Source organism: Castor canadensis, chromosome 3, assembly GCF_047511655.1.
Source record: "Castor canadensis chromosome 3, mCasCan1.hap1v2, whole genome shotgun sequence".
Taxonomy (NCBI): domain Eukaryota; kingdom Metazoa; phylum Chordata; class Mammalia; order Rodentia; family Castoridae; genus Castor; species Castor canadensis.
This window is the reverse complement of record NC_133388.1, coordinates 199,660,905-199,678,434: the sequence shown is the minus strand read 5'-3', so window position 1 is coordinate 199,678,434 and position 17,530 is coordinate 199,660,905. Positions and strand designations below refer to the sequence as shown.

Here is a 17,530-nt window from a genome sequence, read left to right as displayed (position 1 = left end):
CAGCTGCCAGATGTGAGGGGAGGAATGTTGAGGGACGTGTTACAGTGTAGTAGTAACTCAGGCAAGAAGCACACATATAGCCAAATGCTGGTGGCTCACACCTGCAATCTTACCTACTCAGGAGGGAGGGATCAGGAGGATCACGGTTCAAAGCCAGGCCAGGCAAATGTTTCTGAGACATTATCTCAAAACAACAACAACAACAACAACAACAACAAAAACCCTTCACAAAAAAGGGCTGGTGGAGTGACTCAAATGTAGGCCCTAAGTTCAAGTCCCAGTACTGCAAAAAAAGGAATTTACAACTGCAAAGGGTGGCATTGGGCTAGGATGAGGAGTTTAGCATGAAATGTGCTGAGTAAAGCCTCATGGCTCCAGAGTCCCAGAATCCCTATTGCTAGCCTGCCTCAGTGGGGAGGGAAGGGGGTTGAGGGGGAGAAAGAGGAAAGGGAGATCAGAGCAGAGTGTAAGGTGCTTGGGGTGGGGGCAGGGTTCAGGCAGACCAGAGAGACATGGAAACTCCTGTCAAACATGAGTGGAATTCTCCTACTAAGGTGGGTTAGCAGACAGGGAAAATAATTTGCCAGGGACTGTCTTCTCTTAACCAAACAAAGCTAATAGGCACCCAAGTGTTAGAAACAGATTTGGGATTTTGGGGTGTCATAAGAGAGATGACACAATTTGGAAGTCACTATGGAAGGCAAAATTTATTTCTGAAGGGTGTGCACAGAGTCTGGTTAGCAAGCACACTGAGCATGAAGTCCACTCAGATTTTATCTCTAAGGCAAGTCTTCCCCATATCCAGAGTGAACAGATTTGAGTTCACAATCTTCACAATTGACTAATTCGCAAAGGGGACACATGGAGCAAGGGGACCTTGGGGCAGGGGGAGCAAGGAAATTCCTCTGAACAATAGTCATTTTAAGCAAAAATTTTAAGATAGGACATATGGTGATAACCAGAACTTAATTCAGCTGAGAAGGGAAAAAAAAAAAAACAAAAGAAAACAGCCCTCTGTTCAAAAGACAGGAACCCTGCAAGTGTAAGCACTTATACAATTGTTGTAGGCAACAATCAGGGAAGTTAAACTGACATCTGGAAAATGGCAGAAAAGACCTAACTTTAGTTGATTCTCACACCAGCTCGACCCTGAGCCATCTCTCGAGCAATAAATCCCCTCTAAGTTATAAATAGCCTGGTGGTAGTTGCAAGAGTGTCCAGGAGAGTCTTAGGGTCTGCCTTACTTGTAAAAAAAAAAAAAAAAAAAAAAAAGACCTAACCTCAATTTGACCTCCCAAGCTAAGTTCTCTTACTTAGGACCTCATGAATATCGGTTGTATCCCACATGTAGAATTAAAGACCAAAAATTAGCATAAGCACATGTGCAGAATTCCCCATGTTATGTGATAAGGCTGTATTAAGTATACTGACCAGTCTCCCTAGAACCTCCCTAAGGACTGCCCAGATTTTTTCTGCCTTACAACTTTTATAAATTGGTTTTTAAGCTAAGAGATCAATGCCTTCCATGACACCTGGCAGAGCCCAACACTTTTCTCTTGTAGTGCTTTCCTCTTCCTCTTTCTTTCCTTTTCTTTCAATAAAGTTTTGCTGTTTTGCAATTTGAGTCTCTGTCTAGTTCCCTGTTCAAGTGACACAAGAACTTGGAGTCTTCTGGATAAGAATCTTCTTAGACCACTCAGCCTGGGAACAGTAATTGAAAGGGAACTCAGGCCATCTCATTTCCCTCTGTGGCTATCAGGCTTCTCACCTGAAGACAAGAGTGAAAGGATACTGTTTCTAGGTCTGGGAAGGATGCTGAAATTCCACCACCTTGATTCCCAAGTAGGTGGAAAGTCTGGAGGTGGGTGGGGAAGGGGAGCAGTGCTTACCCAATCACATCAGCTCACGAACTCCCCAGGATCACATCCTTGTAGATCCTTTTGGTAAAACGGTAGATGCACCTTTCCTTCTCTGTGAAATGCATGGCCACATCCTCATGTCAATGAGCCTTGTACAGAATGTCACTGCTTGCTTGAGGACCTTGCTGGTCTAGGATCTAAAGAGCTGCTCTTGCATCATCTTGGGAGGGCTGTGGAGGGGTAGTTCTTTGCAACCGTGGAGGTCAGTGCCCATGAAGGAGATATAGAGGGAGCATCAGTGATGACAACTGAAGGAAAGTGGGTTGGCTCCCCAGACAAGTAACTCCTCTACAGGTGGGAAAAGTAGCTCTTGTGATTTTGCAACAAGGCAGGAATGGGTTTACTTTCTGGATCCTGGATTGTAAAATTAAAATTATAAGATTTACAGACAGAGATCAATTCAAGACAAAAAAAAATCTATATTACTTAGCAAGGGAAAAAAAAAACACCTATGGGGTTCATTGCCCTCAAGAACTGAAGTTTATAATGTAACTGGGGTCAAACAAGTAATGAAAATCACTGAGGGAAAATAAAAATGGTCATGGTTTTGTTATTAACCTTCTGTATCTACCTTGGCCAACTTTAAGTCCAGCTAGAAGAAATATATATTGTGTTCCCTGATTATGCACCCAAGCCAGTCCCCAGTTTCAAGGAAAGACTAGACTGGATTGCCTAACCTCACACTGCACAAACCATAGGCAGGAGAACAAGGTTTCTGGCCCTGGGTTCTCATGTGTACACTGAACTTGGGAAGAGGCCTGGAGCAACATGATACACACAAAGCCCCATTCCAGTTCACCAGTGGAATGGAGTATCCTAGAGAAAACACTCAGCTTCCCGTCCTGACAGTAGAAAGAGCTTAGTGCCTCCTACTGGAACTTCAGTGCCAAACCATCTCCAGGGCAAGCACCTGCCTGTTACTGAGCTGGTACATGGATGGACCAGTTGTTTTGTTTTTGTTTTTTCCCTCAACTTTTTATTAAAGTACTTCAACATAGAGAAAAGTTGGGAGAATAGTAAAACCCACCTGAAGCTTTTCCACTTGGATCCAGTAATGGCTACTTTGTCCTAATTCCTTAAATGTTGTCTAGTTGCACTTGGAGGTTCTTTCTTGCTCCTCCCCCTGTATCCATACTAAAGCAAGCCCTGAGTATTTCTCTTCCAATTGTGTCAAACCCCACAGAGCAGCCAGAGTTTAAAGAAACACAGCCCAAGGACTGATGTGTGGCTCAGTGCACAGGTCCTGGGTTCCAGCCCCCTCCCAATCTACCCACTTCTCCAACCTGGGAAAACAAACACCTCTGTGAGAACCCATCAGTGATGTTCTGTGATCCCAGAATGAAGTGCCACAGGATTTGGCCCCTCTGGTCACACTCATGCCACTCACCAGACCACACTCCAGCCTTGGGGCTCTCTCCAGGCTTCTGCTGACATGCCACCCTATCCTGTGCCATACTGTATTACAGCACAGGTCACTGTTCACTTGAACAGTGGCCTCAGAAGAGTCTCCCTCACCCCAAAGATCAGGGTATTTTGCTGTCACACTCTTGTGGCACTTGAACTCTTTCCCACCACCTCTGATTTAGTAGTTTCACTGTCCAACTGGAGGACTGTGTACCCCATGAGAAGAGCCCTGGCATCTGCATAGGGATTGGTATTCAGCAGGTGCTTGATACGTTTGCTGAATAAACTGGAAGGCTCTTTTGGGCCCTGGGGCATATGCTTAGTGGAGAGGCTCCACTCAAGAGTGGACGGTAACAGCTGGAAGTATGGATAGCTCCACTGAAGCTCACCTTGAGGACAGCTGCCATTGCCAGTCCTTTTGTAATGGTAACAGACAGGTATCCTGGAGCAGGGGGACTAGGGAACAGCTGACCCAGTCTCACCATCTCCCCAATCTCTTATGTAAAGGAGACTGGACCAATACAAGATGGTCACCCAGCCTAGGGGCCTGCATCCACATGTTGGTGTGAGTCTGGAGCATGTGATACATAAGGGTGCTGTGTTCATTTGAGTGCTGACCCAAAGTCAGGGATGACAGAATGTGTTCCTGTACAGTAAATCTTATAACTATCCTAGAGCAGTGAATATTTTCAGACAAGCAAGTTCACTCTGAGTTTCAAGAAAGTAGATATCTGGGAACAAACAGCAAGACCATGAGCCCAAGGGTCTCCAGATACCAGGCTGTTTCTGTGCCTGGCACTGGCGAGTGCTCAATGAATGCTGGCCGTGGCTTGCACTCAGAAGCCTTGCCTGCCTCTCAGAGGATGGGGCTAGGGCCCTGGGTGGCTCTAATGGGGGATGAGGTTTAAGAAAAGGGGTATCAGGTCAAGCAGTTAGAATCCTAGGCACTCAGCTTCTGCATATTCTCTAACATGAGCTAAGATTTCCTTATTATTAAAGCCACTTTGAACAGCTGATCCCAATGGAAAACATTGGGTGACATAACATAACTTGATTCCAATGGAAACCATTTTAGGTGACGTAACCTGATGTTTGACAGGGTTATCAGGGCCTTCCTCGCTCCTGCTCCTCACATGCAAGGCCCAGGATCCACCCTTTGTGAACTCAGACTACAGGCTTCACCCTGAATGCAAGAGACACAGGCTTTATTAACAGGTTAATGTCAAACATTCCAGCAAATCACCATATATTTTTGTATGAAGTTGGACATTTTCTTAGGAGACCAATTATGAATCTTTCAGAACATTCTTAGTTCTTATCAGTATAAATGATCTCATATAAAATAAGTAAGGCTGCAGGTCTGTTCACATTTATACAGGTGAATAGTTTATCCCACGTGAATCTTCTGATGCTGAGTAAGCCTTGAGCTCCGATTAAAAGCTTTGCCACAGTCATTACATTTGTAAGGCTTCTCTCCGGTGTGAATTCGCTGATGTATAATCAGGTGTGAACGCCACCTGAAGATTTTCTCACAGTCATCACACTGGTGCAGTTTCTTCACAGTGTTGACTTTTTTATGGCTCACAAAGGTAGAACCTTCCATGGTGTTCCCAAATTCATAGTACCACTGGGCTCTAGTGTGTATTCTTTGGTGTTCAATAAGATACGAACTTCGGCTAAATGCCTTTCCACATTCATTACACTCATAGGGCTTCACTCCTGCATGAATTATCTGGTGCTGGAAAAGGGTTGAGTTTTGACTGAAGGCTTTCCCACATTCGTTACACTTGTAGGGTCTTTCCCCAGTGTGAACCCTCTGGTGGATGGTGAGCTGTGTGCTCATACTGAAGGCTTTTCCACACTGAAGGCATTCATACGGCTTCTCTCCCTTATGGATCCTCTGATGGTAAATGAGGCTGGAGCTCTGGCTGAAGGCTTTCCCGCAGTCATTGCACACATAAGGCTTCTCTCCAGTGTGGATTCGCTGATGCTGAATAAGGTGTGAACCCTGGACAAAACCTTTCCCACACTCATCACATTTAAAAGGTTTTTCTCCAGTGTGAGTTCTCTGATGGCGAATCAGCCGTGAGCTACAACCAAAGGCTTTTGTGCACTTGTTACATTTATAAGGTTTCTCTCCAGTGTGAATCAACTGGTGCTGACTCAGGCGAGAGATCCACCTAAAAGCTTTCCCACACTCCTCACACTTGAACGGCTTTTCCACAGCATGACTTCTCTGATGTGCCACAGGGCTTGGACTCTCTGAAGATCTTGGAATTTGAGATTTTTCCCCAGTGTGCATTCTCTGGTGCTGGGCTAGAGTTGAGCTCTGACTGAAGGCTCTGCCACACTCATGGCATGGGTAGGGCCTCTCTCCGGTGTGAGTTCTCTGGTGTCGGACCAGCTGTGATTGCTGACTGAAGGCTTTCCCACACTCTTGACACCCATAAGGCCTCTCTCCTGTGTGAATTCTTTGATGATGGATGAGGCTTGAGCTCTGACCAAAGGCTTTCCCACATTCCTCACACCTGTAGGGCTTCTCACCAGTATGAATTCTTTGATGCTGAATAAGTTTTGAGCTTAGGCGGAAGGCTTTTCCACACTCGACACACTTAAATGGTTTCTCTCCAGTGTGGATTCTCTGATGTTGATTGAGCTGTGAGCACAGCCTGAAGACTTTCCCACACTCCTCACACTCATATGGCTTCTCCCCATGGCAGTAACTTGGCTGTTTCCCCTGCAAGCAGTCAGATAATTTCTTTTGGCATTCTTGACATCTATTAGGTTTCTCTTGCACACTCATTTCCTGGTGTGGAGCCAGATCGGTAGTGGGTCTGAAATCTCTGCCACATGTCTCACATTTCTGTGATGTCCTTTCCTCACTGTCTCTCTGATGTTCATCAGGCTGATGACCCAGGACAGTGGCAACCAGCTGCTGGCATTCCTGGTCAGCATCCTTAGTAAAGGTCTTAGGAGCCATAGTCCTCTCATTCAAACAGTGCTTCTGGAAGAGGGAGCCCCTCACTCTCAGCCCAGGGCTGTGTGGACAACTTTCTGGCCAGACCTCAGAATCAGACATGTCTCCACAGCCAGGACCCTGCAGTTTGAGAATGTCTGTGCCCTCACAGGCCTGCTCATGGTCACTCCTAATGGTAGAATCTGAAATAAACAGGAAATAAAAATGTTCCTATATCCTGATCTCAGAGAAAGACAAAGACTAAGGGGGTGAGGGAGGAGATGTCAGCACTTCCAGGACAGGCATCCTCAAGCACTATGACACACTGCAAGTGGAAACATGCTACAAGGAGATCCTGACTTTATTCTCTCAACAGTGGTGACATGCTCATGTTTACTAAGGAGAGTGCTGAGAGCATTCCAGCTGGTCAGTGAGGACAGACAGATCTGATCTGCAAATGGAGGAAATGGTGGGGATGAGAGACTGAACCTGCAAAGCAGCTGGGGGAGTCAGCAGGGGAAGCCTAGAGGGCTGGGTATTAGAGCTATCAATGGTTGTCCTTTGAGGCAGGTTTCTATGTGCAGTACCCTAGCTGCCAACCTAGATCTGCCACCCCTTGCTAGGCCGTAAGCTGAAAGACCACACTCAGAAGCCCACAATGACTTCTTTCCTGGGGCAAGTTTCTGCAGTGGTCTGCTCACCCAGTCCCCAAGAAGACTTCCTGACATATGCTTTCCTTCTGGACTCTCCAAATAACTGTATGCTGCCTTCCTACTCCAAAATTCCAGACAGCATCACTGCTGAGGCCAGACTTCTCCATGGTCATATCACATGATACAACCATAGTCACAACCACAACCAGCTCAGTTCTACCCACAATGAATCCACAGCCCAGTTACAGGGCTTCAGTTTCACCATTTCTGCCCACTATTAATAACCGATGGCAAGTCTCCAGCTTCCAGTGATGTGAAAAGCACTTTCTTTCAGTCCTTCAGCGAGGAAGAAGCTGCTACCTGCAAAGCCTCTTCTTTGTACAAGGAATAGTTCTTAGTCCATTCTCAGGAGGCCAGATAGGGAGATTGGCTCAGAAATTATCCAAGGCCATACAGATAAGGGCAGTATCAGGTCTAGGCCCAGATTAGGCCCCTGATGCAGCCCTCTCAACCTTGCTGTGCAGCAGGGACATGCCTCATGGCATACTTGCTCCTTTACTGGGCTTCTTTGGCCCTTCTCTGGAGCCTTCCTTTGCTCTCTCACCTCTGTAGGGGGAAGAAGGTAGGACAGTGAGACACACTTCCTGTAGAAATGCAGAGGCCCCTAACCCCTAAGGAGAGCCAGAAGAGGGTAGCCTGCAGCCCCAGCATTGCTTGGACAGGTCCTGTCCAGACCTCCTGCTGCACAGGAAAATGAAACATCTATGTAGTCAAGCAGCTTGACAAGAGCAATCAGTAGCCAGAACATCACAAAACACCTGACTACACTCACATTTCCTGCCTTCTGGTTTCTTGTGACTAGTTATGTTTTAAAGTTCTGCCCTAACCTGCACACCACTAGGCCACAGATCCACATCTACAGAATGTCCTCTCCCCCAGCATTCTGGTCAGTACCCTTGGACATCTGATGCTGGCTGCACCAGTGACGTGGAGGAGGGGGAGACAAATCTTGGCATTTCTGAGTTGCTTAATAAATGCTGGTTTTGTGCTACTGCATGTTGTTATCTGTGAGGCTGCATTTCTGCCCTGTGTTCACTCTGTGGTTACTCCTTGATGTTGTTTCATCATCATAAGGACACAGTTGCTGCACGCAAACTGGCTGAGTTATCCAATTTTGCTGACTAAGGCTGGCTTTTCTGCCATGGTGCTCTCTCTAAATCTCCTCTCCACTTTGGAAACACCTTCCTGGGAGGCTGGGTTGTTGTAATCTCAACAGGAAGGCCATGCAGAGGATAAAGTGGAAACAGGGTCATTGCAGATATAATTAGTTATGATAAGGTTGTTAGGGTGGTCTCTAATCTAATATGGCTAGTGTCTTTGTAAGATGGCCATGTGAAGACAGAGAGACAGAGGGAGAATGCAGCTGCATGAAGATGAGGCCAAGATTAGAGGGACACATCTACAAGCCAAGAAGCAGCAAGGACTGCCATGTGATACTAGATGCTGGAAGAGGCAAGAGTGTCATTCCCCACAGCCTTCACAGGGTGCACGGCCCTGCAGACTTCTGGCCTCCAGAGTTGAGACAGTTTCTGGTTTTTTTTTGGAAGTGGGGGGATGGGTGTTGCTATATAGCCCAGGTTGGCTTTACACTTGAGATTCTCCTTCCTCGGCCTCCTGAGTGCTGGGATTATATGTATATACCACCATGTTGACTATGTTCTGTTGTTTGTGGTGCTGTGTTATGGCAGCCACAAGAGACTAAAGACACATTTGGAGGCCCAACATGAGGGGTTTCGGTCATCTAGGCCTCAAGAAGCTCTGGAGGGAACTGCTTGGAAGGCAGCTGCCTCAGGGAGCATGTTCACTATTCAAACTTGGCTGCTGAGAGCCAAGTTTAATGCTTTGGGAATCCACAGATTTGTGCTTTTGCTTAGTAAGGATTAAAAAAAAAACAACCAGATGCTTTAACTTCAAAACAAATTCTTTTTGCTGAGTATAGAGTTTTGTGTCCTTGCTTTTCTGTGGCTGTTTCCCTGGAAGTAACACCATGCCCATCTACTTCCTTCTGGTTCTGGCACTTCCTGAAGTCTGCCTGGCCATAGGAAGTCACCCCAGCCTCCCACTGCCTTAAGACCCCACCTGTGGCTCCCTCTCAGCAAGAGCTTCTCTGAGATAGGGCCTGAGCCTCACCTGTCTGGGAGGTCCATGGTGTTTCTGTTCTCTCTGCTCCCTGCAGGTCGAGGACCCATGGCTCTTGTCCCTGCTCCAGCCGAGATATCAGTTCAGGTTTGAAGACTAGGAAGCCTGCTGTGTGGGTGGCAAAGAAGGAGATACTAGAAACGTGGTCAAGACTCAGTCTCCCCTGGTTTCCAGGTATGACGTACAGGGGCTGCAAAACACAGGCAGAGCCTCTCCAGGATAGGGAGGCTCTGGATATGTGTCAGTCCCTCTCTTCGGATCTTCCAGCTCCTAAGACCAGACAGCAAGGGGCAACCTGATTCCCACAATTACTAGGGGACCATGTCATAAAAGAGTCTTCAGATTTAAATCACAAGGCTGTAAGGCCCAAACCCTACCCACAGTCTTCTAGCCTCAAGTATCCACACAAAGGACCCACTTGTAGACGGGAGACCCTTGGGCATCCATCTAGCACCCTGTCCTCTAGGGCTACCAGTCCCAAGCTGTGGAGTGAACTCAAATTCTCTCTATCCCCAGTCAGTAAAAGGAGGGCATCTGACCCAGGGCTAGCAAAGCCCCGGTGTTTGAAGCTACCTTTAGGCTTCCTGCCATGGGGAAAAAGGCAGGGAGAGAGGTCCTAAAGGACTGCAGCAACAGGTTCAAGCCCTCACATGCAAGCAGACTCCTCAAGAAACAGTGTGCTCTCCAAGCACAGGCAGACCAGAGAAGCATCCTTGGATTGGACCATGAGGGAAGTCATGGACCTGTCAAAGAATATGCACCCAAACCAGGAAGCCCAGAGGAAATTAATCACAAAAAGACATGATTAGCTACTGTAACTGTTTTTATTACAAGCTGAAATTTGTAGAAGGCAGCTGAAGCAGTGTGCAAAGATAAACTTTTATATTTTTAAATACATTAATAACAAGAATGGTAAAATGCAAATGTGGTAAATATTAAGCTCCAGAAGTTGGAACAAAACAACCCAGCAAACATAAATAAATTAAAAGGGAAAATATCAGCCGGATGCCAGTGGCTCACACCTGTAATCCTAGCTACTCAGGAGGCAGGAATCAGGAAGATCTCAGTTCAAAGCCAGCCGAGGCATATAGTCCGAGAGATCCTATCTTGAAAAAACCCATCACAAAAATGTGGCTCAAGGTGTAGGCCCTGAGTTCAAGCCTCAGTATCTCACACACACACACACACACACACACACACACACACACACACACACACACACACAGAATAGCACTTCCAATCCCCAAGATCAGTTAGCAAACCCAAAAACCAGTTCTTTAAAAAGATGAAGATGATAGCCCTGAAGCAAAACTTTTCAAGGCTAGTCTAGTGAGAAGATGCCACCAAAAAATAAAGAGCAAGGGAAATAACTAGAAACATAACAGAGATTAAAAATATACACTAAAGAGGCTGATGAGTGGCTCAAGGGGTAAAGCAGCTACCTAGCAAGTGTGAGGATGAGTTCAAACTCCAGTGCCACACAAAAAAAAAAAAATTACATACTAAAGAGATTGAAATCTAAATGGATAGGTCAGTTTGCAGAAGAACTATAAATGACAAAATTAGCAAAAGTAGAAACCTAGAAGCTGAGCAGGCCACTGAACATTAAGGAAATGCAAACGCTTTTTATTCCTTCCCCAAAGCCACAGCCAGGATGGTGGCAGGCAAGTCCTACCACAAGCTGGAAGGTTCCATTAACTCCACCTCTCTATATTCCTCCAGAAACTGAAAAGACAGCAAGGGCTGGAGGTGTAGAGCACCTGCCTAGCATATGTGAGGCTCTGGGTCTGATACCCTGCACTACAAAAAAAATTATAATAAAAAGATAGCCAAAGCCACCCAGCTCATTTTATGAAGTTTGTATGATAAATGTCATTTGCCAAAAATGTCAAAATTACTTAACTATGAAACAAAATGAAAGTAGAAATGGGACACTATTTGGGAAGAGAAAAGGATGGAAGGAGGGGGACAAGACAGGATAATTGGCGGGGTGGGGGGTGACTATGATCAAAATACATTATATATAGGCAGGAAAATGTCAAAATGAAAACCATTATTTTGTACAATTAACATATGCTAATAATTATATATTTATATTTAAGTCCACATTGTTTATGAATAGAGATACAAAAATCCAAAATATAATACTGGCTGATCCCAAGGGCCACCTCTAATCCTAGCTACTCAGAAACCAGATATCACAAGGATCTCAGTTTCAGTCACCCAGGCAAATAGCTGGTCAGACCCTATCTCAAAAATACCCCATACAGGTGGGGGCAGGGGGGGAGAAATGACCCAAGCCTTGTATGCACATATGAATAATAAAATAAAATAAAATAAATACCCCACACAAAAAGGGCTGATTGAGTGGTTCAAATGGTAGAGTGCCTGTCTAGCAAGCATGAGGCCCTAAGTTCAAACCCCAGTACTACCAAAAAGAATTTATATGCAGGGTTTATTATGTATGTTGGGTTTCTTCCAGGAATGTAAAAAAAAAAAAAAAAAAACCTAATATACTAATAAAAAAATCAAATGAGCATTTCACTTGATGCAGAAAAAGAATTTGAAATTCAGTATTTGTGGTTAACAAAATTCCTTAGCTAGCATCTCCAGCCAGCTCATATGGATACCTTCCTTTTCTTCTTTTTTTTTTTTGTGTTTTGTTTTGAGACAGGGTCATACTACAGAGTATAGAGTCTAAGCTGGCTTTAAACTCAGGATCCTTGTGTCTGCTTCCATAGTGCTAGAACTTCAGGCCTACACTAACTATGAGTAGGTAAGTGAATTGGTGGCACATGCCTGAAGTCCTAGCTATTCAGGAGGCAGAGATTGGGAGGATCTCAGTTTGGAGACCAGCCTGGACAAAAAGTTGAAATCCCATCTCAATCAGTATGTAAGGCATGGCAGTGCATGCCTGTGGTCCCAGTTATGCAGGAGGCCATAGTAGGAGGAACAGGGACTGAGGCATGGCTCAAGTAGCAGAGCACCTCCCCACCAAGGGTAAAGGCCTGAGTTCAAACCCCCAGTACCACCAAAAGGGAGGGAAGGAGAGAGGGAAGGAAGGAAGGAAGGAAGGAAGAGAGAGAGAGGAAGGGAGAGAGGGAGGGAAAAAAGCCACAAAATCAAAACAATGAAGCAAAAAGGGGGCTGGCCCATAGATTCATGAAGAGTGCTCAGAAATATCATTTCACATTTAAAAAGTGCCAACAGGAGACTGTTTCGTAGAAGATGCTGGGGAAGTGGCTTAGTGTTTAGACAAAAATGAAACAGGATTTTCCTACAGGCCATCACAAATGTGAAAGATAAATGAGAAAGATAAAGTATTGGGCTGATGGGGGTGGTTCAAGTGGTAGAACACCTGCCTAGTAAGTGTGAGGCCCTGAGCTCAAACCCCAATGCCACCAAAAATAAATAAATAAAAGTAAATAAATAAAACCTCGAAGGCACAATCTATAAGACAAAAACTGAAGATTTTCACTACACTAAAATCTGACTGGGTAGGGAACATGGCTCGGTGGTACAGCACTTTCCTAGCATGTGGAAGGCCGTGGATTCCATCCCCAATACTGGTAAAAAAACAAACAACTCTGACCAAAGCTAACAAACACTAAAGAAGGGAGAAGACACTTATAATTCACAAATTATGAATGGCATTACCATATTTGATGCATTCTAAGATAAACCACTTACAAAATGCTTTCACATCTCTAAACCACAGACATACCAGCTCTGTAATCTTAGCTACTTGGGAGGCTGAGATCAGGATAGAAGTTTGATCTTCAACCCAGGCAAATAGTTCTTGGGAGTCCATCTCCAAAGTAACAAGAGCAAAACAGACTGGACATGTGGCTGAAGTAGTAGAGCACGTTTTGCAAGTGGGAAGCATTGAGTTCAAACCCCAGTCCTACCAAAGGAAAAAAAATAAAAATAAAAATAAACCCCAGACACATCCAGGATTAAAGTCAGCAACCTTCCGCCAAAATGGTGGCAGAAGTGACAGGCTGCTTGTACACACCTAGGCTCAGCCACACTCAGGTCATCACTGCTGTAGCTGAAGCATCAGCACCACTACATAAACACAAGCTGGCTTTATCTATTTTTAGTGTCTTCAAAAAGATTACCCTGTGCCACTTACATGGGTACAGACTTGTAGTCTCAGCCACTTGGGAGACTGAACAGGAGGACCACTTGAGCCTAGGAGTGTGAGGCCAGCCTTTACAGCATATTAAGACCTTGTCTCAAAAGAGGGGGGAAAAAAAAAAGACTCAACACTAAACAAGTATTGTACCAGCAGAAGCCTTAGAAAACAAGCAGCAGGCATACCCGTGAGACCAGTGAAGCTACTGGAGAAATGACTACAGGTCCAGTCACAGGCACATCAGCAACTGTGTACACAGAGTCTGAGAAAGGAAGAAAGATACTACAGATGGAGCTGTCTGGTCTGTCACTGAGAGCCACACAAAAGGAATGGCTGCTGTGCATCAGGCAACAAAACTCAACCATCACCCTTGGTAGGGAGGAAAACCCCACTGGAGAAATGTTGCATCACATTTGGACAGCCCAGCTCCCCAGGCTGCTATCCCTTTGGAAACACATGATAACCAAGCTAGAGGAACTCCTGGCCTATATACTCTACGTGTTTTTCTTCCTGTTCCAGTGACACATGATAAACCACTTATGTTGAGTTTAAAAGAGGTCTTAACAAGTATAAAATAAACTTAAGTGATAGTGAAAAAACTGTGTTGTAGTATAATCAGCAGTATCCTATTAGCATCCTAATCAGTAGTATCCTGATTATCCTTTATTAAAATGATAGGCACATAAAATAATGTGTTTTACAATGTATGGCATCTTGGATTTGGTGAAATCTAACACAAGATATAACAAACACCTTTAAATCAATAAGGCACAGCACCCCAGAAGAAAATAGGCAAAAGGTCTGAACAGACACATTACTGAAGAACCCAACAGGGTAACCAGAATGTGACAAGATGCCCAATCTCCATAAAAACCAGAGAAACAAAACTCAAGTCACAACAGGTTCTGCTATACTTTTTTTCTTTGCAGTGCTAGGGATTGAACCTAGACTCTCACACATGGTAGAAAAGCACTCCACCACTGATCAGCATCCCCAGCCCTCACTGTACATTATTTTATCAACAAAACATCAGAAAGCTGGACTTTTGTCAGACTGTCTGGAACGAAGGGGTGCAGGCCTGGTCCAGCACTGAGAAGCACCTGGCCAACCAACTACCCCCACCTAACCTACTCTTGGTCCGCCAGTCCAGGTGCTTTTTCAGGGGTCCAGGATGTATCTCGAATGTGAGGCTGAAGATGACCTGGGGCCAATACAGCAGTGAGTTCAGCAACAGGTGAGACACAGCAAGGAGCAAGTTAGATACACACCCCTCCACAAAACTGAAACCCCAAAACAGGGCCCACCTTGGGAGAACACAAACACAAACTCCCCATAGAAGTGGGGGAGCAGGGATGGAAGAGGAAGACTGACAGCAGGACAGAAGTTGAGAAGGTGCCCAGAGCATCACTGTCACTCTGGCTCTAGTTGTAGAACCATTTCCTTAGATTCTTCAAACCAATAATTTCTTCTTTTGTCTAAGCTATTTAAGGTTTGGGTTTTATTTCTCACAAGCTAACTTAATCTCTTAAGAACAACTGAGGTTTTACTAACTTCTCGAACTCCAACTACTCAGTGGTTGATATGTGTAAAGCTTGAAACCAGCCTGGCACACAAAGGCTTAAGGCCACAAGGGCCTAAGTGTTCAGCTTCCACATTCCCTGTTTCTCATGGAGGCCTAGTAGGGTGGGTGCTGACTCGTAATGTAGGGGAGAGTGTCCCAAGGTGCAGACTCACCTAGTCCAGCCACACTGCTGTGGTTCTCCAGCATCACCTCCCTGTACAGGGCTCTCTGGCCAGAGTCCAAACACTGCCACTCCTCCCGAGAAAAGTGCACAGCCACATCACCAAATGTAACCGCCTCCTGAAAGGACACACACCAGCACTCCATGTATCTCTGGGCTCCAGCCACACTCTGAGGCTTCATCACAGTATTATCTCAGGCAGGTGCGCCACAGGGTTGGGTAAGAGTCACCTGGCTCCATTGGGTCTAAAATCCTAGGAAAGAGCCCTTTAAGGGAGGAGGGACCCAGCCCATGGAGATCTTACAACTCCCCTCCCCTTAAGAACCACAGATGGGCCCTTGTTTGGGAAGGGGTTTGCTCACTGCCTTGGAGATGGGAGGACAGGGGCCTGACTCAGCCTGGCAAGACTCACAGTGAGTGCCAAAGCTAGGTCTGGGCCCAGGTCCAATGGGCAGATAGATTCCCACAGTAAGAGTTGCAAGCTTCACAGGACAAATGAGGGAATGGAGGGAGCCAAGCTTCCTACCATGAGGCTGGGTGGGTGGGCATCCGCTCGTCCTGGCTCACACACCTGTTGGAAATTACAAAAGGGTCAGAGGTCAGGGTGCTGGGAGCTCCCCCAACTTCCAGGACAGTCAAGGTGGGTATTGTGTCTCCTGCTCCTTTACTTCCAACCCTGGATATTCCATAGCAAGGACATAAGGTCGGGCCAAAGCAGCCCTGGCACTTGAAGCCTCGTGCATCTTTGTGTATATGTGATGTGTGAATCACTCCAGTCATAGGAAATGCTGCCATGTACCACACACTCAACTAAGCAATGGGAAGGCAGTAGTGAATACATAAGGACCCTGTCTTCGTGGGGCATCTAGTGGAGGGAAGAGATAAGTATCTACACAAACAAAAAAAACCACACCTATCATAGTGATGAAATACAGACAACCATGAAAGCAATTAAATGAGAAAACTGATTAAGTCTAGGCCAAAGAGATGTTGGTGGGGAAAGCACCCTAGGCAGCAGGAAAAACGTGCAAAAGACCTGATGTAGACTGGAATGGGGTTGAATGATCCGATGTACGTAGGAGTGACTGGACATTGGAGTAGACAAGATCCAGAACAGACTTCAGGAAAAATGGGGCCAGATGCAGGAACCTTGCTCAAGCACATAAACTCCAGGATAGGTCACATCTGGTCTCTGTCACAAGGATGGCAACAGCCCCAGGGATGTAGCTTGACATAGATCATCCACCTCAGCTGAACCAACGACCTCAGGCCCCTCCCCAGACGTCTTTCTGGTAAGTTGGAATGGGGAACAGCTAGTTTCCTAGGAGAGCTTTTGGTCCAAGTGGCCCCAGGCCGGTCAGAGGCAGGCTGACTTAAGCACAGTGACCACTGGAAGAGGGTCCCCTCCCATCCCAGGCACCTGGACAGGAGTTCAGCTGGCAGTGAGGGATTCCAGGCCCTGAGCGGCGACTTCAGAAGAAACTGAGTATCCCATCCATGAAGCCGCCCTTTTTGCCACTGTCATCAATTCTAGGCCTTTCAGAGAAGAAAGTAAGGGAAAATACGGCCCTAGAAGGAGGTGAATCCGCAGGAAGGAGAACCAAGAAGCCCACTGGGCAGGTCCAGTCCTGGAGGGCGGGCCACAGCTGGGTCTCTCCTGGAGCCCGCGGGCAGCCTGCGAGGAGCTGCGGGGCTCAGTCCCTGGACTCCTGCCTCCCGCCAACGCTGACCCGGGCGGCTGCTACCCGACCAAGACCCCACTAGGCGCTCACGACCGCACAAAGCTGCCCGCGCCTTCTCCAATTTCCGGGGTAGAGACCGGCGCCACTCGGTCTAAGGACCAGGAGCACGCGACCGCGTCGACTCACCCTCCCCGGGCCAGCCTGAGGCCCGCAAGCGCGCGACGCTGCCGGAAACGGGCCTCGATAGCCCACCCAGCCCCGCACACTTCCGGCCGTCCTGGTTAGCTCAGAGGCCGGTACATCGCTGTAGTTCCCAGCCCCGCCTCCGCATTTCGAGGAAGGGGCGGAGCCAGAGCCCGCAGGGCGGGGCTATGGGAGAGGCCAGGAACGTGAGGGGGCGGAGTCAGAGTCCGAAAAAGGCAGGGCGGGAGCTGGGGAGGGCGAGGCGAACGCTCACAGCGGGCGGGATTTATCTGGGGGTGGAGAACAGGGCCCGTGGGGCGTGGCTTTAAAGGGGCGGAGCCAGTTCCGGGGCGGGTCCTGGGTGTGAGAAGCTCCGGGTTGAACAGATCTCCTACGCGGGGTCTCATCTGCTGGTCCAGGCGCCCTGCAGACCGTCAGTCTCGGGGCTTTAGAAACGCCCACGTTGGGTCTGTCGGGGCGCTGCCGGCCAGTTTTTCTTCAGTAGGAAGCCCCAGTGAGCACGCTGCCGCCGCCCAGACGCCTCTGCCCTCGGTGGTGGGAGCGGCCGAGGGGCACGGTGCGGGTTGTGGGAGGCTGGACTCAGGTCCACAGCAGCCTCTGGGCCAGGATGCGCTAGAACTTGCGGGGAGACGG

General features: G+C 47.1%; 1 protein-coding gene across 4 annotated transcripts; it reads right to left on the bottom strand.

Moving 5' to 3' along the window:
- Nucleotides 1–3,836: 3,836 nt before the first annotated feature.
- On the bottom strand, nt 3,837–17,011 carry Znf7 (zinc finger protein 7). 4 transcript variants are annotated; one of them, XM_074069481.1, is made up of 5 exons: nt 16,880–17,011; nt 15,538–15,582; nt 15,004–15,130; nt 9,123–9,239; nt 3,839–6,482 (listed from the first exon to the last, which is right to left on the bottom strand). In XM_074069481.1, the coding sequence occupies exons 2-5, from the start codon at nt 15,538–15,540 to the stop codon at nt 4,711–4,713; spliced, it is 2,019 nt and encodes a 672-aa protein (XP_073925582.1). In that variant the 5' UTR covers nt 15,541–15,582; nt 16,880–17,011; the 3' UTR covers nt 3,839–4,710. The 4 variants fall into 4 exon arrangements, with proteins under 4 accessions (XP_073925584.1, XP_073925582.1, XP_073925583.1 ...); XM_074069482.1 differs by lacking the exon at nt 16,880–17,011 and adding an exon at nt 16,432–16,873; XM_074069480.1 differs by lacking the exon at nt 16,880–17,011 and adding an exon at nt 16,048–16,416.
- Nucleotides 17,012–17,530: the final 519 nt, after the last annotated feature.